The 20384-nt window shown below is 47.0% G+C and overlaps 1 protein-coding gene and 1 long non-coding RNA gene across 5 annotated transcripts in view; one reads left to right on the top strand and one right to left on the bottom strand.

Annotated features, from left to right (window-relative positions):
* PTCH1 (patched 1) overlaps positions 1-15478 on the bottom strand; it is a 66332-nt gene extending 50854 nt beyond the window's left edge. For all 4 annotated transcript variants that reach the window (XR_013341598.1, XM_021531149.3, XM_077790145.1 and 1 more), the window contains exons 1-2: positions 15227-15478; positions 13546-13738 (exon numbers count right to left, since the gene is read on the bottom strand). Coding sequence is in view for 3 of the 4 variants with exons in the window: in XM_021531149.3 (XP_021386824.2) it covers positions 13546-13738; positions 15227-15427 (394 nt within the window). In the remaining variant the exon portion in view is untranslated. The remainder of the gene's footprint in view (positions 1-13545; positions 13739-15226) is intronic.
* On the top strand, positions 15188-20161 carry LOC110471015 (uncharacterized). Its single transcript, XR_002465517.3, has 2 exons — positions 15188-15289; positions 19212-20161. It is a non-coding gene; the product is annotated as an uncharacterized LOC110471015 (long non-coding RNA).
* Positions 20162-20384: the final 223 nt, after the last annotated feature.

The following is a 20384-nucleotide window of genomic DNA, read 5'->3' as shown; positions in this document are numbered from 1 at the left end:
ATGGTCACATAACAGTACATACCACATGAGGAGCAAGCTGAATTTTTATTCTTCAGTAATTCAACAGCCAAGCACACTTCATAACAAGCAAAAATCCTCAATTGTACACAAAAGTGGCAAAGTTTAAGGGACTTCGCCTGAGAAGGGTATGTAAAGGGCTTCAAGGTCTAAAGTTAAGGATTTCAAAACAGGTGAATGTAATTTCTTTATGCTGCTTTCTGTTAAATAAGAGCTTCTGCTGGGTAATATGTTACAAACAATTTGCTGTGTTGTTCCACAGCAGTCAGCTTTCCTCTAGGCCAAACTTTTCATTTAACCTCTCAGTGCCCTTTCCTCAAATATGTAATTGTTTTCCTGTGTGGTTAAAATCAGCATTTTTAGGTCTTTTCATCTGTACTCCTGGGATAGCACAAATTTCATCTATACATGGAGTAGCACCAAATTTGAATGCAATTTTTTTAGAGGAACAGCAAACAGCAATGCAAACAGCATCCAGAACCTTTTAGAGGATACAAGTTCCTAAATAGCACTTTTAGGAGATGGCAAAATTAACACAGAAAACTGAAAGGAATGAACATGTTACAACACAGGGTACAGCTCCTTTCAAGTTTTCCCTACCAGCTGCTTGCTGTACCATCTGTTGTTGCCTAAGCAGCTTCCTTCTGAATGGCTTTGCACTGAAGCAGAACTGCTCTCACTGTTGGACACAATCAGGTCAGGTCAGCACTCCCCCCAGCACCGAACCTGCTGCCTGTCACAGCTTCCCCCACCTCGATATTTCTTACTGGCCACCAGCTCCCGCGGCCGCGCTGCATCTGTCAGGAGGCCCATTCTTCACCGGGCGCTCGCCATTCCCACCGAGCAGGACAGGGCGGGATGCGCGCCGAGATTCCGAGCCCGCGACCATATGGCCAGGTTTACGCTGAAGCACGAATGTTCAGGGAAAAAAAACCAAGCAAATGGCCAAGCAAATGGCCAAGCACACCCCTCAGCATGGCTTGTATTTTCTGATTTGGGCCACTGTGACCGCGCTGGTGGTTTTTCCCTGCGGAGCCCAGTGCGGAGCTCCGCGCTGCCTCTGGACCGCGGGCGGCGGCTCCGCGGTGTGGGCGGGAGGAGGCGGAGGGGACCGGCAGCCCGGCGGGGGCACACGGCGGGGTCCCACCGGAGCCCTGCCAGGAGCCGCCAGCCCCAGCCGTGCCCCAGGGGACCCCGGCCCCGCACCAAGGGCAGCCCCGGCCCCGCGGCGCGGTGCGCGCCCCACGCCTCCTTCCCGCGGCATCTGCGCAGGGAAACACACATCGCTGGGAGCCACTTTCACGATTTTGTTGCGAGCGGGATTAGCTGGATTAGGGGCCGATTCATAAGGACCTCCTGCGGCTGTGAGGAAGTTTCATCACAAGGTCAGTGTGGTGTGAACTATATTCTGTCAACACCACCACTCCTTATAGCCGGCTACAAAAAATACAAAAGGGGGGGGTGGGGGGAGCGGGGGGGTGGGGAAGGAGGAAATTGCAAGTGAAATATATGAATGAACAGTTTACAGCAACAAAAAGATTTACCGATTTCCCCCTGAAATGCTTAAAAAGATGTGTACCCTTCAATGCTGCGTTGCTTTAAAACAAGAAACCTGTATTAGTCATTTTTAATTTATAAAGAATTTAGTGGTTTAGGAGGTGGGAGGAACCTGGGGAATAAGTGTAGCAACCCACACACAAAAACCACAGAGGAACTTCTGGCACTTAGTTTAAAACCAGTCATGCAGCTCCAAGATTGTTGAACTGTTGAGATTTTATTACATTTAATGCTGTCACCTTCAAGACTATTTAATTCCTACCCCCCTAAGTGCAGTAAGTAACAGAGACATTAAAAAAAAAGAAGGTTGGATTGAAGAAAGGAGAAGGTGAATTAAAGGGGTTTTTTGTTTGTTTTTGCTCTTTAAAGCATAATTACCCACCTTGTAATTCCCCCACCTCCCCCCTGCAAGATTCCTCTCATCCCATCAAACATCACTCAAAGACTGCAACACTTTTATAGCTAGCATGATGCAAAATAAAAACTATAATGAAAGAGTAGGACTTTTGTTTTTCATGTGTAGTTTTGGGGGAGTTTGGTGGGGGGGGGGGGGGCGGGCGGGCGGTTTAAGAGAAGTCCCTCTTGCACAGAACCAGGCTGTTCAATCAAAGCCTTATCTGTTATATTTCTGTCTTTCTCTTCTGTTTAGTGCATTCACCGACAAGAGAAAAGGGGCTAAAGCAATGGAGGCTTTGACCTGCAGCTGTAACACAATACTTTCGCACAGCCCTGTCGACCCCTGACATAAATTTTACACCGCAGCTGGCATTTACACACTTAACATTACCATATGTATAGCCCACTCTGTGCTAATTATGCTAATCACCTGTCTAACTCTCTGCTGCGAAAAATGGTTGTATTTAGCAGTCCACTGCCTACCAATACAGCTTACTGTGTGGCTGAAATGTACATTCAGAAGGCTCTGAATGGCAAGATTTTTCCACGTTGCTGGCTTCATTCAGACCACAGAAAAATTTATTCAAGTCAACTGGTTTCGGTCCGCAACAAAAAAGTTACGAGAAAAAAGTGAGTGTGTTCCTGCCCTAACATTCTAAGTCTGCTTGCAAGCAAAATGATAAATCAATTGGTGTGGGAAACAAAAAGGGAGAAAGATTTCTTTTGCAAGCCATGTGAAACTGTAGCCTATTTAAAAAAAAAAAAAAAAAAAAAAAGACAGAAAAAAGAAGAAAAAGGTCATCCTATTTCCCCAAATCTCTAGAAAGAACAGTTTAATAGATATTTACACCTGCTCACAATTATCTCAAGTTGCTACCTTTTATCTACAGTTGGAAGTCATACTAAACATGTTTCAGGTTTTGTTTCTTGATCTTAATAATTTCCACTAGAATATTACATTTTCTATTATCTACTGCTTAAACAACATCAGCTTCTAAACAGCTAGGACTTCTCTTCTAACTATATGGGAACCCTTTGAAAAGTTAGTGAAGACTGGTGTAAATGAAATTAGAATGAGGCCCATGTTGAGAAGCAAATAAGATAAAGGAGATATTCACCAGAAGAATTGGTGTAATAAAGTATCTTCTTTAAGTACTTTTTTTTATCATTACAGAAAGGGTAACTTAGAAAGAAAAAAAGTAAAGTTGTAATGAATAAGGAGTTTTTCTAATGCTTAGTGTCAGCAGGAAAGGAGTTTAACCAACTCCCTAAAGCTCATCATTCTACTGAGTATCACACTGAGGAGACTACACCAAGATCCACATTGGGATTACATTCCTTAAACTATTTAAATACAATTTAGCACATAAATTCCTATAGTCCCCTTCTCCTCTTCACACACCCAAGCAAGCTATGGTAGTTCACAGATTTATCAGACAACCAAAATGTAAGTCTGATTATGGCATCACATTTAGGCATTTCATTTCAGGTTAGATTTGTGGAATCTTTTTTCAACTAGTTTTAAATGCTATAAAATGGCATGTTCATACACAAAATTAAAGAATGTGCAAATAAACCTTCTATATCCACTACCGCATCTGAATAAGGTAAGCTCATTGGACAGTAAGACATTGTTAATATACAGCCAAGGGATTTAATTAAAAACAAGAACAGCTCAGCAATGTTTATGCTCAGAAGATCCAGTAACATACCCACCCATTCACAGCATGAGGTCAAGAAGATCCCTATGTCTATGCCTTCCCAACTTTCCATCCTTTGTCCACTCTGCTTCCATGTGCAAGAGATTGCTGCTCACAATATAACATAAAGTAACACTTTTTGCCTGTCAGCAATGGCCTTTACTTTAATATTTTACTTATTACATTGCTTGCTTGACTACATTATAGACCCTCAGCCAAGACACATCTTGCTTTCTAGCATCTCAGTTTCAGTTCTCTGCTAGTCCAAAGCACTAATTTATCTGTTCTTTCAGTTCCAAAACACTGGTTGTGCAGCCAAAACCAGAAATAACACTACAACTACTGTTTATTTCAGAGCATGTGGATTTTCCCCTTTTCTGCCTTTTTTTTTTTTTTTTTCACTAGGAGATGGACCACCCTGCTCTCATGGCACAGAACACTATTTACATTGCAATACTTGACTGTGTAATACATCTGGCATTTTTGGGCAGGATTCCTGAGCTAGAGGCCAGAAACCCTTAAGCAATGATTTAACAGGGGAAAAAAAGTCATACAACTTGACTCAACAGTGCTCATTTCTAGTTTGCTGCACTTAACTTTTGATTACTGACTGAAAGGCAGAAATGCATCATACTAGTAAACAAGAGAAGACTGTTTCTTACCATTTATCTCACTGTTAATAAAAGAAGACTGTATTACAGTCTAAGGACTGAACTTCAGCTTCAGGTATATGGGTGTACAGCATTGCATATGTGGTCCCACATGAGCAAAATACAGATGTTTCAAATACACAATGATTACTTGTATAATTGAAGCTGGAATTAAGTTCAGCAACTGAAATAACTAAGTTTCCCAAAACCAAGGAGAAGGTAAAGCCAAGATACTAATTCTAAAAATCAAAATTAAAATTCTCCATACATCAAAACATATATATGGTCAGCAGTTTCCATAAAGAACTTTTTATCTCATTAAACTACTACTGCTGCCAAAATCAGTCTGTTTATAGTAACTGAGGTGATAGTAAATGAAAATAACAGAGCAAAACCTAGAATAAGTAAATTGTATTTACAGATATTAAACTAAGTTTGCACAATAAAAAAGGAATAAAGAAAAATGCTTTATTTTCAAATTTTGAATTAAAAACTACTCTTTTCAATTCCATTCTATTTTACAGTACTGTACAATGAAAAACTACTCCAAGTCGAAAGTCACTCCATTAAGAGCAAGGATGAACAGAATTTATTGTATACGGTATTCATCAGACATATTTGGCACAATCTGAGTGGATAATAAAATAGCACAGATTATGCAAAACTGAAGTAAGATATTTTCCCATTTTCTTTAATTCATGGGCACAGAAATGCAGGGGCCATTATAACATGGCACACATCCTCAGCATAGATATCACGTTTTAAAGCACAGAGTTTTCTGTCATGAGACACCATCTTGGGAATCTGCAACTCCAGCAAAGCATCAACAGAAGACGGCAGAAAATGGTATGGTTTCTTAAGTATTAATGAATGTTGTGCATCTTTATTTCTCTGAAAAGGTGACTACATTCTTATAATAGAACTGTCATGCAGACCTTAAGAAGTTTCATTGATTTCTTCAGGTTTTCCCTGGAAGAGTAACTCACAAACATAACTGGGGCATGACTTCTTGCATACTACAAGGCAGCAGAGATCAGAGAAATTAAAAGAACCAAAGCCTGAACTACTGAAGGAAAATAAGACAAATATTGAAGAAAATAAGGATGGCTGAGAAAATGCATATAACTGTATAGTATACACAAAGATGAGTGAACTTCTTATAAAATTCTGCACTCTGGGTCCTGCTGAACCTTGAAACAGAGCAGCTAGAGCCACATATACACACACTGTCATCTGTAGCCAGAAAAAGTACTGTGAAAAGGATTGGACTTTATTCTGTATACAGAAGAAAACACCTGACAAGTAACAGCCCGACAAGATCTATAACCAAAATCCTGTTTGAACCAATCAGAAAATAAAGCTAGATATGGGGCATAGAATTTTACAAGCATGGGTTTTTTACTTGAGTACTTATAGGTTGAAGCAGGTAATTCACAGTTAAGTTAAAAAGATTGTGCGTAATAGTCCAAGAGTGTGAAAATGAGAACATGTTCCATTAGACACCAAAAGGAAAGTAGCTGCAGACACATCAAAATCAGCATCCTAGTGGACACAGTTCCAGCAGGTCATAGGGAGGTCAGTTCTTAAGGAAAAATCCAACTGAAATATAAACATGGCATTATGGAAACCAGACGAATCTCCCATAGCTTTGCCCAGCCAGCAGTAATCTAGGCATCAGGTGTGGTGCATAATCTAAATAAAGGGATCAGTTGGTTCATACATCTGGAAGCTGTCATATTTTGGAGCCTCCTAACAGTTATGTGTAAGTGCAACATTCACTTGGATGTAAATTTGTTGAATGGTCAAGAACAGTTACATGTGTACACTACATCTTATTATGACTTTCTGGGGAACCAGTGAAAATATTATGTAATGTCAGGGCTTGGACCACCTCTTGCCACAAAAAAAAAAGGGGGAAAAAATAATGAAAATCAACAGATTCAGGGTGAGCAGATCAGGTTTACCTCAATTCATTCTATGCTGAAAGCAAGCTCGAGCACCCATGACTTTTAGAGTTCATTCTTTTCTGAACCCACTAGCTTGCTGATAAATAATGAGGAAGGATAGCTATCTACAAAAACAAGCAAATAAACATAAAACCAGGCCACTTAGCAGGTGGCAAGACCTGGTCGTGAGTAGGGCCCAAACCATTCACCACCACATCCACATAGCACCACAACTTCAGTAGCAGCCAGCCCTACAGCTGAGTTAGCTCTTGCTTACCTACACTTCCCTGTTCCTGCTCAGCAGCAGCAGCATGAGGAACAACAATAAAGCAAAGTTGCTTTCAACTATTCTATGTCACTCCAGGACTTCTGTACCAAAATCTGCAAGCTCTCCAGAGCTACAGAAATGCCTTCAAACCCTGTTCATAAGCAGCCAAATCCCCAGAGCACAAGATGACACTCAAAGCTCAGAAGAGGAGGACAATGGCAAAGCCCAGGCTCTGCCCTGTTTAAATACACATTCCAACAGAGAAAGAAACAGATCCTTCCAAACAGTGATCTGTAGGGCATATTCTGGCAGGGCACTGGCAACACTGTTAAGTTTGGAAATAACAATGAAGATTAATTTTCTCCAGCCTTGAGTAAATTAAATGCCTCTGAAGTCTGGAAGGCAGAAGGAACCATGGAACAATACTCTTAGAGCTTAGAGGGGTGCCAATTCTACAGGAGGACCTTCTCTTTCCCTTCCCTGAAGAGGCTAACACATGGGCACACTCCTAGCCTGCTCTATTTTGTACATGGATAAGGCCTGGTGACACTAAAGTCATCCAGGTTCTGCCAGCACATTCAGTGAATACAGGACTTCACCCTCTACCTTTTTAATGACCAAAGAATGGTCACAGGTAATACCTTTATTAAAACTCTTACAGATAAGAGGAATTTCATGTACTGAACCTGCAGGGATTGTTTAATGTACAAGCTTTTCATCAAGGAACACCAACTCTGAGCAATGCTGTGGATGGATGCCTGTCAAGATGGAACTTAACAGAGGTCTCCATGATTTTGAATTTAATAGCAGGCTCTTGAAATATGACAATCAATTAAATATACATATAAGTAAAACCTTTAAGCATCTTTTCCTAACAACTTTCAATACACAGAAGCAGAGGGTGTTCAAATTCAAAGGAACATAACACCCACTGCCCTGATGTTTTTAATCCACAAATATCATGCAAGTATTAGAATTTGATGTTCCTTTTCAAAACAGTAGTATGAACTGAACAGAGTAGTATGGACTGAAATACTTTTGTGATTTATCAGTAAACATTTAAATAAACATCTTGCTCAGATGACCATCCTTCAGCTATCATGTGGAAAAAAAGAGATGAATTAAATAATCGTACTGAAGTCAGACAAAACAGTAGCTTGGAAATTTTCCAGATGAACACCTTTCAATGAACTTACAATATGTGCTGAGGAATGCAACACAGTGTAGGACAGCATTCGAGGATAAGTAAGCTCTTAAGTCATCTGATTCACAGAAAACTAATGAATTTGGTGATGTGATCAGAGACAATGTCTTGACTGCCACAGAGCCTCCCAACAACCGTTGTGACAGACTGAAGAGCAGAGTAACTTCTGCAACTTCTGCTATACCATGCCAATGTGGTGATGCAGGAGCAAGCACATCTAAAACAGTACTCCCCTGCTGCTGTCCACTGCATATGTTTGTGAGAGAAAGGAATTATACTTGAGTGTGTCAAGTCCTGCTAACTGTACTCAAACTAAGCATGTTAGTTCAGCCCACTTATATAAATTTATCTCCTTGAAAAAACAAATTCATGCAGATCTGTTCCCTTACTATTCTTTTTTGTTTCTCCAAAGAATACTAGTGTAAAATTACCTGGTGCCTTTAGGCAGAACTTAAGAACAACTTTTCTCTCCACCTGCATTTAATCTTGCTGGGTTAAGAAAATTGAGACTCTATGGAAATAATACTGGTTCCTTACTCACATCATTCACACACTTTCCTCATTTTCACCTCATTCTTAAGTTGCATGGGTAGATTAACATATTCTAAGAAGGGTCAGCCATAAGTACAATAGAGCAACCTGATTTCTGTCCCTTAAGAGAGAAAGGAAATAATACTACACATAGCCCAAATCTTGACTTAAAAAGTATTTCTGCTGTACACACTCAATCCTAATTCACATACAATCTGAACACACTCACTCTATTCCACATACCTGAACTGAAGTATGCAGCTTCTGAGGAATTCTCTGCAACATGTCCTACCTATTTGTTTCCTCCACCCTCTTCCTTCAAACTGGCTTAAAGAAGGAGCTCTACACGTTAGAGTTCAGTTCAAGATCAGAAAGCTTCACTAAGCTTTGTGAAGAGAGCACTTAAAGAGGCAACAGTTTGACTGAGCTTCAGCTAGTGCAAAAGCTAAAGAAAGCAAAAATGGAAGAACAGCATGATCTTTGACCACATAAGGAAGAAAGCTAATGAAAAAAGTGAGAAGAAAAAAATTCCAAGACGATGATATAAAATGAAATACTAAAGCACAAGACTAGACCATCTCCCTCATTGTAATCTGCTCCAATTAACATCATTTAAGGCATTGCAGTAGCCAAATTTCAAGCTTCATTTAACAGAACCTTTTCTGGAGCTACAAAACTACCTTCTTTCAGAAGCAGAGGCTGTGAATTTACATGTGTGACTGCTGTTGACACACTGGGTTTTAGACTGCCTATATAGAGTGGTAGCAAATAAACATATCCAGTTATGAGCATGATTTCTTTTCCATCCAGAGCACTCTCTAGCTATGAATGGATGATTCTAAAAGCACATCTGTGTCCAACAAAGTTCAGTCACTGAGGAAATCAATGCAAAGCCTTTTTTTCTCTCTGTGTGTACAATGTATAAAGATGCTAAACAGTCTCCACAACTCCAGGATGCATGGACACCCACATACAGCAGTTCAACTCAAGCTGAATAACAGAACTGCCATTAAAATGCCAGTCCAGAATTTGTCTGCCCTGGCAGAAAACCCCTTCCCCTCACCACCAGCAGCAAGGTATGCACATGGGGATGGTAGATCTGTTCACGTGCTGAAAAGATATACATGTATGTCCCAGGCAAAGCAACATAGATGGAGCCACTGTGGGACACAAAGTAATAACTGAAGTATTCTGAACAGCAGCCAAAAGAGGACTATGTTTAAAAGAAACCCCAAAAAACAAAAAGCTACTCTACAACATTTAGTGCCAAAAAACAAGCTGAGAGGAAAGCCACTTAGGTATCAGAAGGCTCAGAGAAGGCTTAGAATGCTAGCATAAATTTTGAAGGAGGAAGACTACTACAGGAAATCTGAAAGAATTATGTTTTGAAGATCTCTCTTGGAAAGTTTGCCTACCAGGTGAGCTTCTAAATTCATGTAAATATTTCAACTATAACACCCGCAGGCTCATACTACTAATCATTTAACTTGGAATGTGCATGGTCTTAAAATTCAAAGTTCACTTCACTGTTTGTTAATTAATTCTGTTATGGCTTTAAAGCAACCATTTACTTCCAGCAAATTTCAGTGCTGTATTATGTTCCATGGTATTCAGAAACAGACCATATCAAATTTGTCTCTTTAAATACTGCCAATTTATTCAGCAGTAATAACTGTAAAAAGTTTCAGTAGCAAATCAAAACTGTTACTTGAAGTATATTTGAAGTAACTTATGAATCTACACAGCACATACAAGACAGTCTAGGGATCAGGCCTAGCTGGAATGAGGTTGGGAAAGGCAGGTGCTGCTTGACCAATCTTATCTTCTTCTACATCTTAGTGGATGAGGGAAAGGCTGTGGATATTATCTACCTGAACTTTGATAATGTCTTCAACACTGTTTCCTACAGCATTGTCCTGGAGATACCGGCTGCTCATGGTTTGGATAGGTGCACTCTTTTCTGGGTTAAAAACCAGCTGGATGGCAGAGCTCAGAGAGAGTTACATCCAGTTGGTGGCCAGTCACTGGACAAGACCTGTTTAATATCTTTATCAATCATTTGGATGAGTGGTTCAAATGCTCCCTCAGTCAGTTCCCAGATATCACCAAGCTGGGTGGGAGTGTTGATCTGCAGGAGGACAGAAAAGCTCTGCAGAGGCACCTGGGCAGAGGCACATTGGTCAAGGCCAATGGTGTGAGGTTCATACCGTATTCTACAATATGAAGTGCCAGGTCCTGCTCTTCAGTCACAACAGCTCCATGCAGGACTACAGGCCTGGTGAAGAGTGGCTGGAAAGCTACCCTAGGAGACAGACCTGGGGGTGCTGAACATGAGCCAGCTGTGCCCAGGTGGCCAAGAAGGCCAGTGGCATCCTGCCCAGTATCAGCAATAGTGTGGCCAGCAGGACAGGGCAGTGATTGTACCCCTGTACTCAGTGCTGGTGAGGCCAAACCTTGAATTCTGTGTTCAGTTTTGGACCCTTCGCTACAAGAAACACATTGAAGTGCTAGAGCAAGTCCAGAGAAAGGCAATGAAGCAGAAGTCCTATGAGGAACAGTTGAGGGAGCTGGAGTAATTTAGCCTTGGGATGACCTCATCCCTCTCTACAGCTACCTGAATGGAAGATGTAAGCAACAAGTGACAGGATGAGAGGAAATGGTCTCAAGCTGCTCCAGGAAAGGCTTAGATTAGATAGCAAAAAAAATTTCTTCACAGAAAGGACTGTTAAGCACTGGAACAGGCCACCCCTGAATTACCATCCCTAGAGGTATTTAAAAAGTGTTTAGATGTGACATTTAAAGGCATGGTTCAGTGGTGAACACAATGGTGCTGGCTTAAGAGTTGATTTGATAATATTACAAATCTTTTCCAACTTAAACAATTCTGTATTTGGCCAGCACTGCCTAGTTCATCCAAACTCTCAGTAAACAAAAGGTAAAAGGTAAAGTGAGACAGCTGTTTTAATAAACAGGACAATTCAGCCACTGCTTCTTCATTAAGATACCTCAATCTAAAGACTCCTTTACTGTACTAACCTTCATGGATGGTACTTTAAAGCTGTTAGGACTAGTTCCATGTAAATGCAGAAGAAAAACTTTGGTGCTGCTTTGCACTTCTGCATAGTAAGAACAGCAATTTCCATATTATCTTTTCCTGTCTCTGTTCCATCTCACACTCAATCTGTACTCCTATTTGTAATTCAGCAACAAAAACATGCAATTGCTATCTGTTCGGCTTAATTGTACAACACCCTGGTTCATGAGCAGAACATTTACAGAGCCTCTACCAAGAAGGCCTATTTTAGCAGGCTCTTTTCTGCGAATGGTCATGTAGTGCTAGAATGGGAAGACTAAAAATTAAATTTAATTTAATCCAGAATATTTTATTTAATCTTAATCAACTAGCTTTTGCTGGTTAGTTTTGAAATGCAAGGGTTTCTAAATGCAGAGTTTTAATTTCTTTTCAATGAAAAATCTAAACTAAATAGGTGTGAAATTACATAGGTCAGGTCTGTCAAACTAGCTGTATTATGGATTCATCTTGGCCATAAAAACCTCAGAGACCAATTTCCACTAGATTCTATACTAGGGACTTCTCCCCACTCCTTTTCCATAACAATAATGACATGAGAAGAGACAAGTGTAGCAACTATTTTGCAAATCCTATTTTTTTTCCTTGAGAATTGTATTTTTGCTGACAGGCCGGTTACTGAGGCATCAACAGCAAGTAGTTTCTTGGTATTACAAAGCTACAAAAAGCAGGTGGCACTAATTGAATAGGATCACCATTCCAAGCAAGTGAACACCAGTAACATCAGGATAATAAATGCAGCGGAGCATGTGGGAAGGAGCTGCAATCACATCAAACACAGAAAAACAGAAACAAAATACCTAAGAACAAAAACTGGCAAAATAAACGTCTCCACAACAACCTCACAGTGAGTTTGGAAGAAAAATTAATAGTGAAGAAAAACAAGATTCATAGTAATTTTCATTAATATTTAAGGTACTTTAGTTGGTGCAAACTCTGACTGCACATCTCTGCCTACAGATGGGACCCAGCAGTGCCTTGTTCTGTTTCTCAGGCAGAACTGTTGGCAGCAGATCTCATCGTATTTTGAGCTCCCGGACTACACGACATGGACCAAAAAAGCATCACTATTTTCCACAACGGAAAAAAACAACCCCCAGTAAATGACTGGCGAATCCAATCCAATCCTGACCCCACTCCGGCTGTCATCTGCAAGGATGGACTCCGACCCTCTGTGCTCTAATTCACCCCGGGCAGCAGAGACCACCTTCAGAACAGGCTCCGACTTTGTCTGCACTGAGCTCTAGCTTTTCCACACAAACACGTACAGAGAGCTATTTAGAAAAGATTATTTATGCAGCCTCTCATATTAAATTTTATAAGCCAAATACTGCTGCAAGCTACTTTGACATAAACCTAGAGTAGTAATTGCTGCAGACAAGGAACTCTGGTTCCACGTCCACCCAGCAGCTAACGGGGGAATGTGATCCTTAATAAACAGTATTTTCCCCCCAGAAAAAAAAAAAAAAGGGAGGGGAAAAAAACCAACAAGCTAGAGAAGGAAAAAAATAAAAAAAAAAAAACACCACCAAGAGCTACACTTAAACCCCAAAACCGCGGCAGCCTGGAGCCATGGCTCTCAGCGCTGGGTGTGCCGCCCGCCTGGCTGCCCCACTCCGTGCCCCGCTTCGCCTCGGCTGCCTTTCTTTCGTGGTTGTGGGTTTTTTTGGTTGGTTTTTTTTTTTCCCCTCGTTCGCTCCCTCTCCTATTTTCCTTTTTCTTTTTTTTTTTCGGCGCTGAGCCCCGCGCTCCCCACAGCTGAAAGCTGTCCAAGCGCAGGACCACACACAGGCTCCCGCCCCGCCGCGCCGCCCGCCCCTCCCCCGCCGCGGCCGCGCGCACTCCCAAAATGGCGGAGGGGGCGCCTGCCGGCAGCGCCGCCGCTTCCCGCCGCCGGGGACGCGGAAAGCCGCCGCCCGCAGCGAGCCCGCACTGCGAGCCGGAGCAGAGGCGAGGGCACGGGGTGCTGGAGTCGGGCTGTCCCGGCGGCCCTCCGCTGAACGCACGGCCCGGCCGCCGCGGCCCCCCGCGGGCGGAGCAGTGGTACGCGCCGCCCGGGGCTGCGCGCCCCATCTCGGTGCCCGCCTGCCCCGGCGCGGCCGCTGCTCCGGGCCTGCCGAGCGGCTCTGCCCGGCTGGGCGGGCAGGGACGGCAACGGAGCACAGGGGCGCCCCCCGGACTTACCTTCCACCCACAGCTCCTCCACGTTGGTCTCGAGATTAGCTGCCCTTAATCCTACAGCGAAAGCCCCAAATATCAGGAGGCCGACAATCAAAAACTTTCCGCAGTTTTTCTGTATGTAACAGCCCAGTTTAAACAACAGTCTCTGAAACTTTGCTCGCAGCCACAGCGGCGCTTTCCGTCCCGTCGCCTTCCCCTGCAAAGCAAGAAGAGGTCAGTAGTTGCGGGCTGCGGCAGCCGCCAGAAGCGGGGGGAGCCCCCCAGCCCTCCCAGGAGCGGGACACAGCTCGTGTCCCTCGGGGTGCAGTCCCCGGAGGAAGGATGGAGTGCCGTGAACAGGTCAGGCATCCTTCCAGCAGGGCCCTTTGCCGAGCACGCACACAGGGACAAGATGTACCTGTTGTCATTCATCCTTGCCCCAGACCAACACGTGGGTTTGGGGGTGACAACACTGCGTCGGCCCCCCTGTGTTGGCCACCACCATATTCTTCTCTTGCCCGAGGCATCCCCACCAGCTCAGGCTGTAAAGCACTCGCACTGGCAAGACCCGTGGCTCCAGGGAAGAATTAACCACTTCCGAAGAACCTCAACAGCCACAAGAAAGAACAGTCCCTTTTCCTGTTCTCCTTGGAACCCCATGGCTGGGAGGAGAGGCGGGGGGGATTGTGTGACAGATAGTGGGTAGCAGTGGCCCTTTCCCCCATTCCCAGCTCCTAGCAGGGGCTTGGTGCTGAGGCAAGACCCACGTGGTGAGCAGCGCTGTAACATCTGCAGTAATTCATTTCCATAGAGTTTGGAGACGCTGTGTGATCTGAATTAGGAAGTAGAGCAGCCATCTGTAAGTTACGACAATATTTGTGAACGGAAGAGGGCAGCCACATGGATTTTTTTTTTCCTCCTCCTTTCCCTCTTCTTACAAAGCCTAGAAATCCGCTCCCTGAAGTGAAACCATCCCTGAAGCAAGGCAGCTTTTGGAGATTGTTTACTTTGAACATTTTTTGGCCGGCGGAGATTGGCGGCTGGGCTGTCCCCCCCGCCCCGCCTGGTCCGGCACCTCCAGTCCTTCGCGGGGACTGGCGCGGCAGGGTTAAGGTGGCAATTTGTTTACGGCCCTCGCTCCCCCTCCGACCGCCAGGCAAGGGAGAAAACCGGTGCTTTCTCTGCTGGGGGGACCCCGTTCTCCCAGGGCAGTCGCCGTTTCGGCGCTCGGCGGAAAACTTCACAAAAGCCCAACTTCTGCCAAGTTTCGGCCGGTTTCTCCCCTGTTCCGGCCGGGAGCGGGTGCTGCCGAGATCGCAAGGCGCTACGAGGGGATGGAGAAGCAGAAAGGAAGCGGAGAGAAAGAGGGGAGGAGCGGGAGAACGGGCCTGGGGTTAGCCATGGGGAAGCCGGGACCGAGCCGAGGCTGTTTCGGGAAGTTTAGGAGGAGAAGTGCTCCGCAGCACAAGCACGCACCAGGGCAGGCACAGCCGAGCAGGGAGGGAAGGAGGGCAGTCTCTCCCGCACTGAAGAGTCACAGACGTCCCTCTCTTTTTCCCAGCATTTTATTGGTGGCCGTTTCGTTTCCATCTCCTCCTTCCACCCCCTCGAGAAAACACACCACCTCCCTCCTCCTCCCCCGCGGAAAAAGCAGCACTACCACTAGAGTGTATCTCTGGAAAAAAGAGTGAGAGATTGAATGCACCTTTGAAATCTGCTCCAAGGCGAAAGCCGCATCGCAGTAGCTTGGTCGCTGCAGATACTCCCGGTCAGGCACCGCGGCGCGCCGATTCCCTCCAGTCCTTCGCCGCCTCCCGCCGCCGTTTCTCGGCGCCCGGCCGGGGTGGCCTCCGCCGCCCGCGCTGCTGCTGGTCTCCAGCTCCGACGCGTTACCGGCCGAGGCCATGTTGCCGCCGCCGGCGGGACGGGAGAGCTGCCGCTGGCGCTGCCGCGGCGGGGCCCGGGGCCCCGGGGGTGCGGCGGGGCCGCGGGGGGCTGGCGGCGTTGCGGGCCGCGGGCTGATGCTGCTGCTGCTGCGGGGGCTGCTGCCGCCGCTGCTGCCGCCGCCGCCGCCGGGGCTGGGGCTGCTGCTGGGGCTGCTGCGGCGCGGCCGCCTCACGCGGGGCGCGGGGCGGCGGCTGCCGCCGCGGCCGCTCCGGCCGAGTCGCTCCCCGCGCCTCCCATTGCCACATCGCGCGCGGACCCCGAGCTGCAGGCGGCCGCTCCCCGCGCCCGGCGGGCGCGACCCCCGGGATCCCCCGGCCGCCGCCGCGCTGTGCTCCGCTCCCGTTGAAATCGCCTGGTCCGGCCGGCCTCCGCTGCCTCCGGGAAGCCGCTGTCCGCGGCGGCGCTCAGCGGCGGCGGCGGGGCGGCGGCGCGGCGGGCCGCGGCCGCTCCTGCTGCTGCTGGGCTGCCTCGCCGCGCTGCACCATCCTGCTTCAGGGCCGGGGTGCTTCCCGCGGGCCGCGGGGCCGGCGGGGTTCCGCGGTCGGCCCCGCCGCGGCGGCGGGCGGGCGGCTGCCTGGCGCTCTCCCCCGGCGTGTGCGCGGCAGCACCGAGCTGCAGCCCCTCGGCTCCAGAGATGAGATGAAGAAGAAAAAAAGGACTCTCTCCATTTGGATAAAGAGGAGGAGGAGGGGGGGGAGGGTGGGGGGAGTATGAGTGGAGAGAGAGCGAGAGAGGGAGGGAAAAAAAAAGGGGCTGAGAGCCCGCCCCCGGGGCTGTCAGATGGCTTGGGTTTCTGCGAGGTGATTGGCTCGGGGAGGGCAGAAATTACTCAGCAAACATGACTATTATTAGCTGCTTAGCAACAGCTCACCAAAGTAGAGAGACCACCCAGGCCGGCAACCCTTGTGTGTGCATCTCCAGCTTCAGGGGGAGCCTTAAAGAGATCCAGTCTTCTTTGCATGCAATACTTCCATTAAGGAATGCCTTCTCCCTCTTTCTTCTTCGTTTTCTTTTCAAGAGCGTTACTCCCCCCTCCCCTTACTCCCCTCCCCCGACCCCCGTCCGGGACGCTTGCAAATACACGCACGGAACTTTCTCGCCAGGGACATATAGAAATACATTTTTCCCTTTTCAGAAAAAGAGTGAAACGAAGAAAAAGCAGCATTAAACGATTTCTAAAGGCCTTAAAAGAAAATCCTTTTAGAGGCACCTTGGCCTCGAGCTGCAACAAATACTGGGAGGTCTAAGCTGAATTCCCAGGCTTGCAGGAATAATGACAGGGTGGTGGATACTGCGGTAGAAAGTGCCAGATTTTTCTCCCTCTCTCTTTTTAACTGAAGAGGAGACTTAGTTCCTTGCAAGAAAACCACTCCAGTTAGAAAAACACAATGAAAATTTAACACTTAAGAGATTTAAAGACACGCAGTAGCTAGCTGTTTCAACTTAGGATTCATTCTTTAACTGAAGCCTGAGGAAAGCCAATTCTAACGTTTTTTAGCGTAAAAGCCCATGAAACGCAGCCTGCCTGACCGCACTAAGCGTTTCTCGAGCTACACGCGATTATTTACTTTTTTGGCACCGCTTCTCCGCGCCTCTCTTCATTGAGAATCAGCCATTAGTTGCTGCCTCTAGAGCTGCGCGCGTCCCCCCCAGCCCCGAGCTGGAGCCCCGGCCCGCAGCGCGGCTCCCCGCGGAAGCAGCTACGGGCCGTGGCGGACACCCGTGGGCACCGGGGCGGGGGGCAGCCGGCAGCCCGTCCCTCCGCCCTCGGCCGGGCCGGGGAGGCGCTCTGGGGGGCTGCCCTCCTGCAGGACGGCTGCTGCACGCCTGCGGAGGAGCGCGGCTGTAAAGAGCTCGGGAGCTGGAGGAGGAGGTGGGAGAAATGCAGCGAAGAACAGGGGCATGGGGACCCGGGGAGAGAAGAGAACCCCGTGCAGCCCCTGCCCAGTGCGGTGCCCGGCTCGACAAACCCGCAGGCACTGCGCACCTCTGCATTCAGCCCTGCCGTGCGTGAACCTGGGACAGTGATTCTGAGTATAACCCCTGAGCCCCCTGAGGTCACTGCAAGCGTCCTCTTCCCCTCGGCAGGCTGGTGACCGCCCTTAGCGGGTCCGGCCCGGCGCCGGCAACTCGGGCTGGCAGTGTCCCGGGAGCCGGGGGCCGCCGGAGCTGCGCTCCGCACCGCACCGATTTCTCCGTGAGACTGCCTAAAGGCAAGAACGGTCAGGGCCTTTCAAGGGCCATACCTGCCGGCTAGGTATGGCCCTTTTCCCTTTGATTTCATCCCAACTCCTTTTTTTCTCACCCTGGGAAACTTGTCTCTGTGAAGGCCCTGCCCTGTGCCCTGCGCAGGATTCTCCAGGAAAGCTGCTAGGAGCAGCAAGCTGTCATGCATGCACACGTAGGTTCATACATTTGGGAAGGAAACTTGAAGCGGTTGCAGCTGGAGGCTGTTTTCTGTTTGAGGCTGAAACCTGTATCTGGAGTGCAGTCGGCCACCTCCAATTCAAGTTTCCACTTGGGAGAGTGACCATCCATGTAGCTAGGAAGTGATGTGACAGCACTTCTGCAAGTGCTCAACCTCACCGTGTCTGATCGGGTAGCAGGGCAGGGGAATGGAGAAAGAAGGGATGGGCACAGAAACATTTTGGTTCAGCCTCCTGCTAGGCTCGAAAACCAGGGAAGAGTGTCCTTTCAAGAACCTGGAATCCCCTGCACTGTCCTTCGTGCCTCCTGCCTGCTAGTCTTCACACAGTAGCCTAAAGCCCATTCTCACTGCTGGTTCCAAAACTCTATCTGAAGACTCAAATTTAACAAGCATTGTCTTAATCTCCCCTCTCTGCCTGTGGTCTGGAAGGATTTTTTTTTATTTTTTTTTTAAGCATGCACAAGAGATTAATTACTTCAGAGATCTAATTGGTCTTGTTTCAGGGATGGGTGTGTGTATGTATGTTGGGGTTTTTTCCCCTCAAGGAAGAAATGTCAATGTAAAAGTCTCCACTTGGGTGGTCAGAGCAGTGGCTGCCCCCAGTCTGCCTCATAGCTGATGCCTGCTTGCTACATTCCTGGCAATAATGTTGTTCTTAATCAATCTGCCCTTATTTACATTTGTAAGCACTGCTGACTGTTATATGCATGCTCTGAGTGTGCAACCGCTCCTCCACACCAAGGGCTATCTCCATCATCAGCAACTCGAACAACTCGAAGGGATCTCCCAGTTTTCTTATCTAGGACGTGCTATGTGCTGAAGGCCTAAGAAGTCTCATTATGTAGAGAGGCTGCAATCTACAACCATTCATACCTCTTCCTTTCGATGCCTAGACAGCCCAGGCTGGTGTACAAGAATTTCAGCCTTGATTTAGTCGTAGTGGCTTACTTTTGTAATGCTCTGCTTCTTACATACATTCCCTTTGTGTCCATAACCCCTGATACTGTGGAGCACTTCTCCAGCCAGGTAGAGGATCAATCCAATAGAGATTAACAATGGGTAGCAGATATTTACAGTGATGTTACTTGTTACTTTAATATTTTTTCCAGGTTGCTCTTCACCGGTAGACACCCACCAAATGCATTTGCACTGCTGGAGCACCTGATTACCCTAATAAAGGAAAGACAGGAATGAAGCACAGCCACTTTGGGTTCCATTTGTACAGTTTACAAGAGTATTAACCCTGGGAGAAGACCGACTTGTGGGAAAATAATCAGATTTTCTCTATTCCCTCAAAATTCTGTCTCTCACACAGGTTTGCATCGCGCAAGTGCACGGGTCTGCCTCGGCCCTGTGCTCCGCCCGCGCACCTGATTCTGGCTATGACATAAGATCACAGTCTCCGGTTCTGCGGGGCAGCCTGAGCCTCCCTTTCCTTTTCCACTCGAGTGCCGTGCTGGCCACCGGGCCGGCGGGGGTTGCCGTCGAAGGGCGGCGGCCGCAGCGGGGAGCCGCTCCGCGGGGCAGCGCCGCCGCTCAGCGCCCGCGCCCGGGGAAGGAGGCGGGCGGCTTCTCCCCCTCCTCAGCCCTGGAAGAAAGGGAACTGCTCGAGCCAACTTGTCAAAATAATGCGGCTAATTACCCCTGATCTCCTTTAATGGAAAGCTGCTCTGCACGCCACAAAGGAGCAAATGAGGGATCTACAGCACCAACCCAGGAGCGCTGGCATTTTCTTCTGCAGAGGGCTGCGGGGAAATGTGCCTCCAGAGGAGTCTCCGAGGCTTTTGGGCTCCTCCCGCATAGCAGCGGACTCCCAGAGGAGGACAAGAGCACAAACACAGGGAGCTGCGTGCGGAAGACAGGGGATGGAGGAACAGCCCGCTCTGTCCAAAACCACGAGGACATCCCAGCCCTAGCAGTCCTTGCCATATTCTACAAGGGGCTTTACCTCTATAAACCCAAGTAGTCTTGAAATCAGATTCTTTTCCTGGCAAAATGCCCCGCCACTTGCAGGACATTAATGTGCATTGAGAGGGGAAAGTTACGCTGAACCTTTTTTAGCCAGCCTGGACAACACCAGGTCTGTGTTAAGATAGAGCTCAAGTTTTGCATGTGCCAGAAGGCAGGGCATTCGCTTCCATGATCTTTGCCATCGGGCCTTGAAGAAAAAAAAAAAAGCTAAACGGCACAATCTCTTTGACCCATTGCTGGAGCAACAAATTTATTAGAGATATAGGCGTGAGAAATTAAAAGGAAGTAAAACAATTCAGGCTCATTGTATGTCTTTCTTTCATACTGCTAATCCGGTTTACACATCACGCCTACATGTCTCAATAGGGCTTTATACACTGTGGCAAAGCCAGAACAAAATAAAAGGTGCGTGTGTGAGTGTGTGCATGTGTGTGCATGTGTGTGAGATATAAGGATAAAAGCAGAGAAGCCTAAGATGTTTTAATTCAGAATGGGCTGCCAGTTTTATATCTACAGG

This window comes from Lonchura striata, chromosome Z (genome assembly GCF_046129695.1).
Source record: "Lonchura striata isolate bLonStr1 chromosome Z, bLonStr1.mat, whole genome shotgun sequence".
Taxonomy (NCBI): domain Eukaryota; kingdom Metazoa; phylum Chordata; class Aves; order Passeriformes; family Estrildidae; genus Lonchura; species Lonchura striata.
Note: the sequence above shows the minus strand (reverse complement) of the source record. Positions and strands in the feature narration are given on the sequence as shown.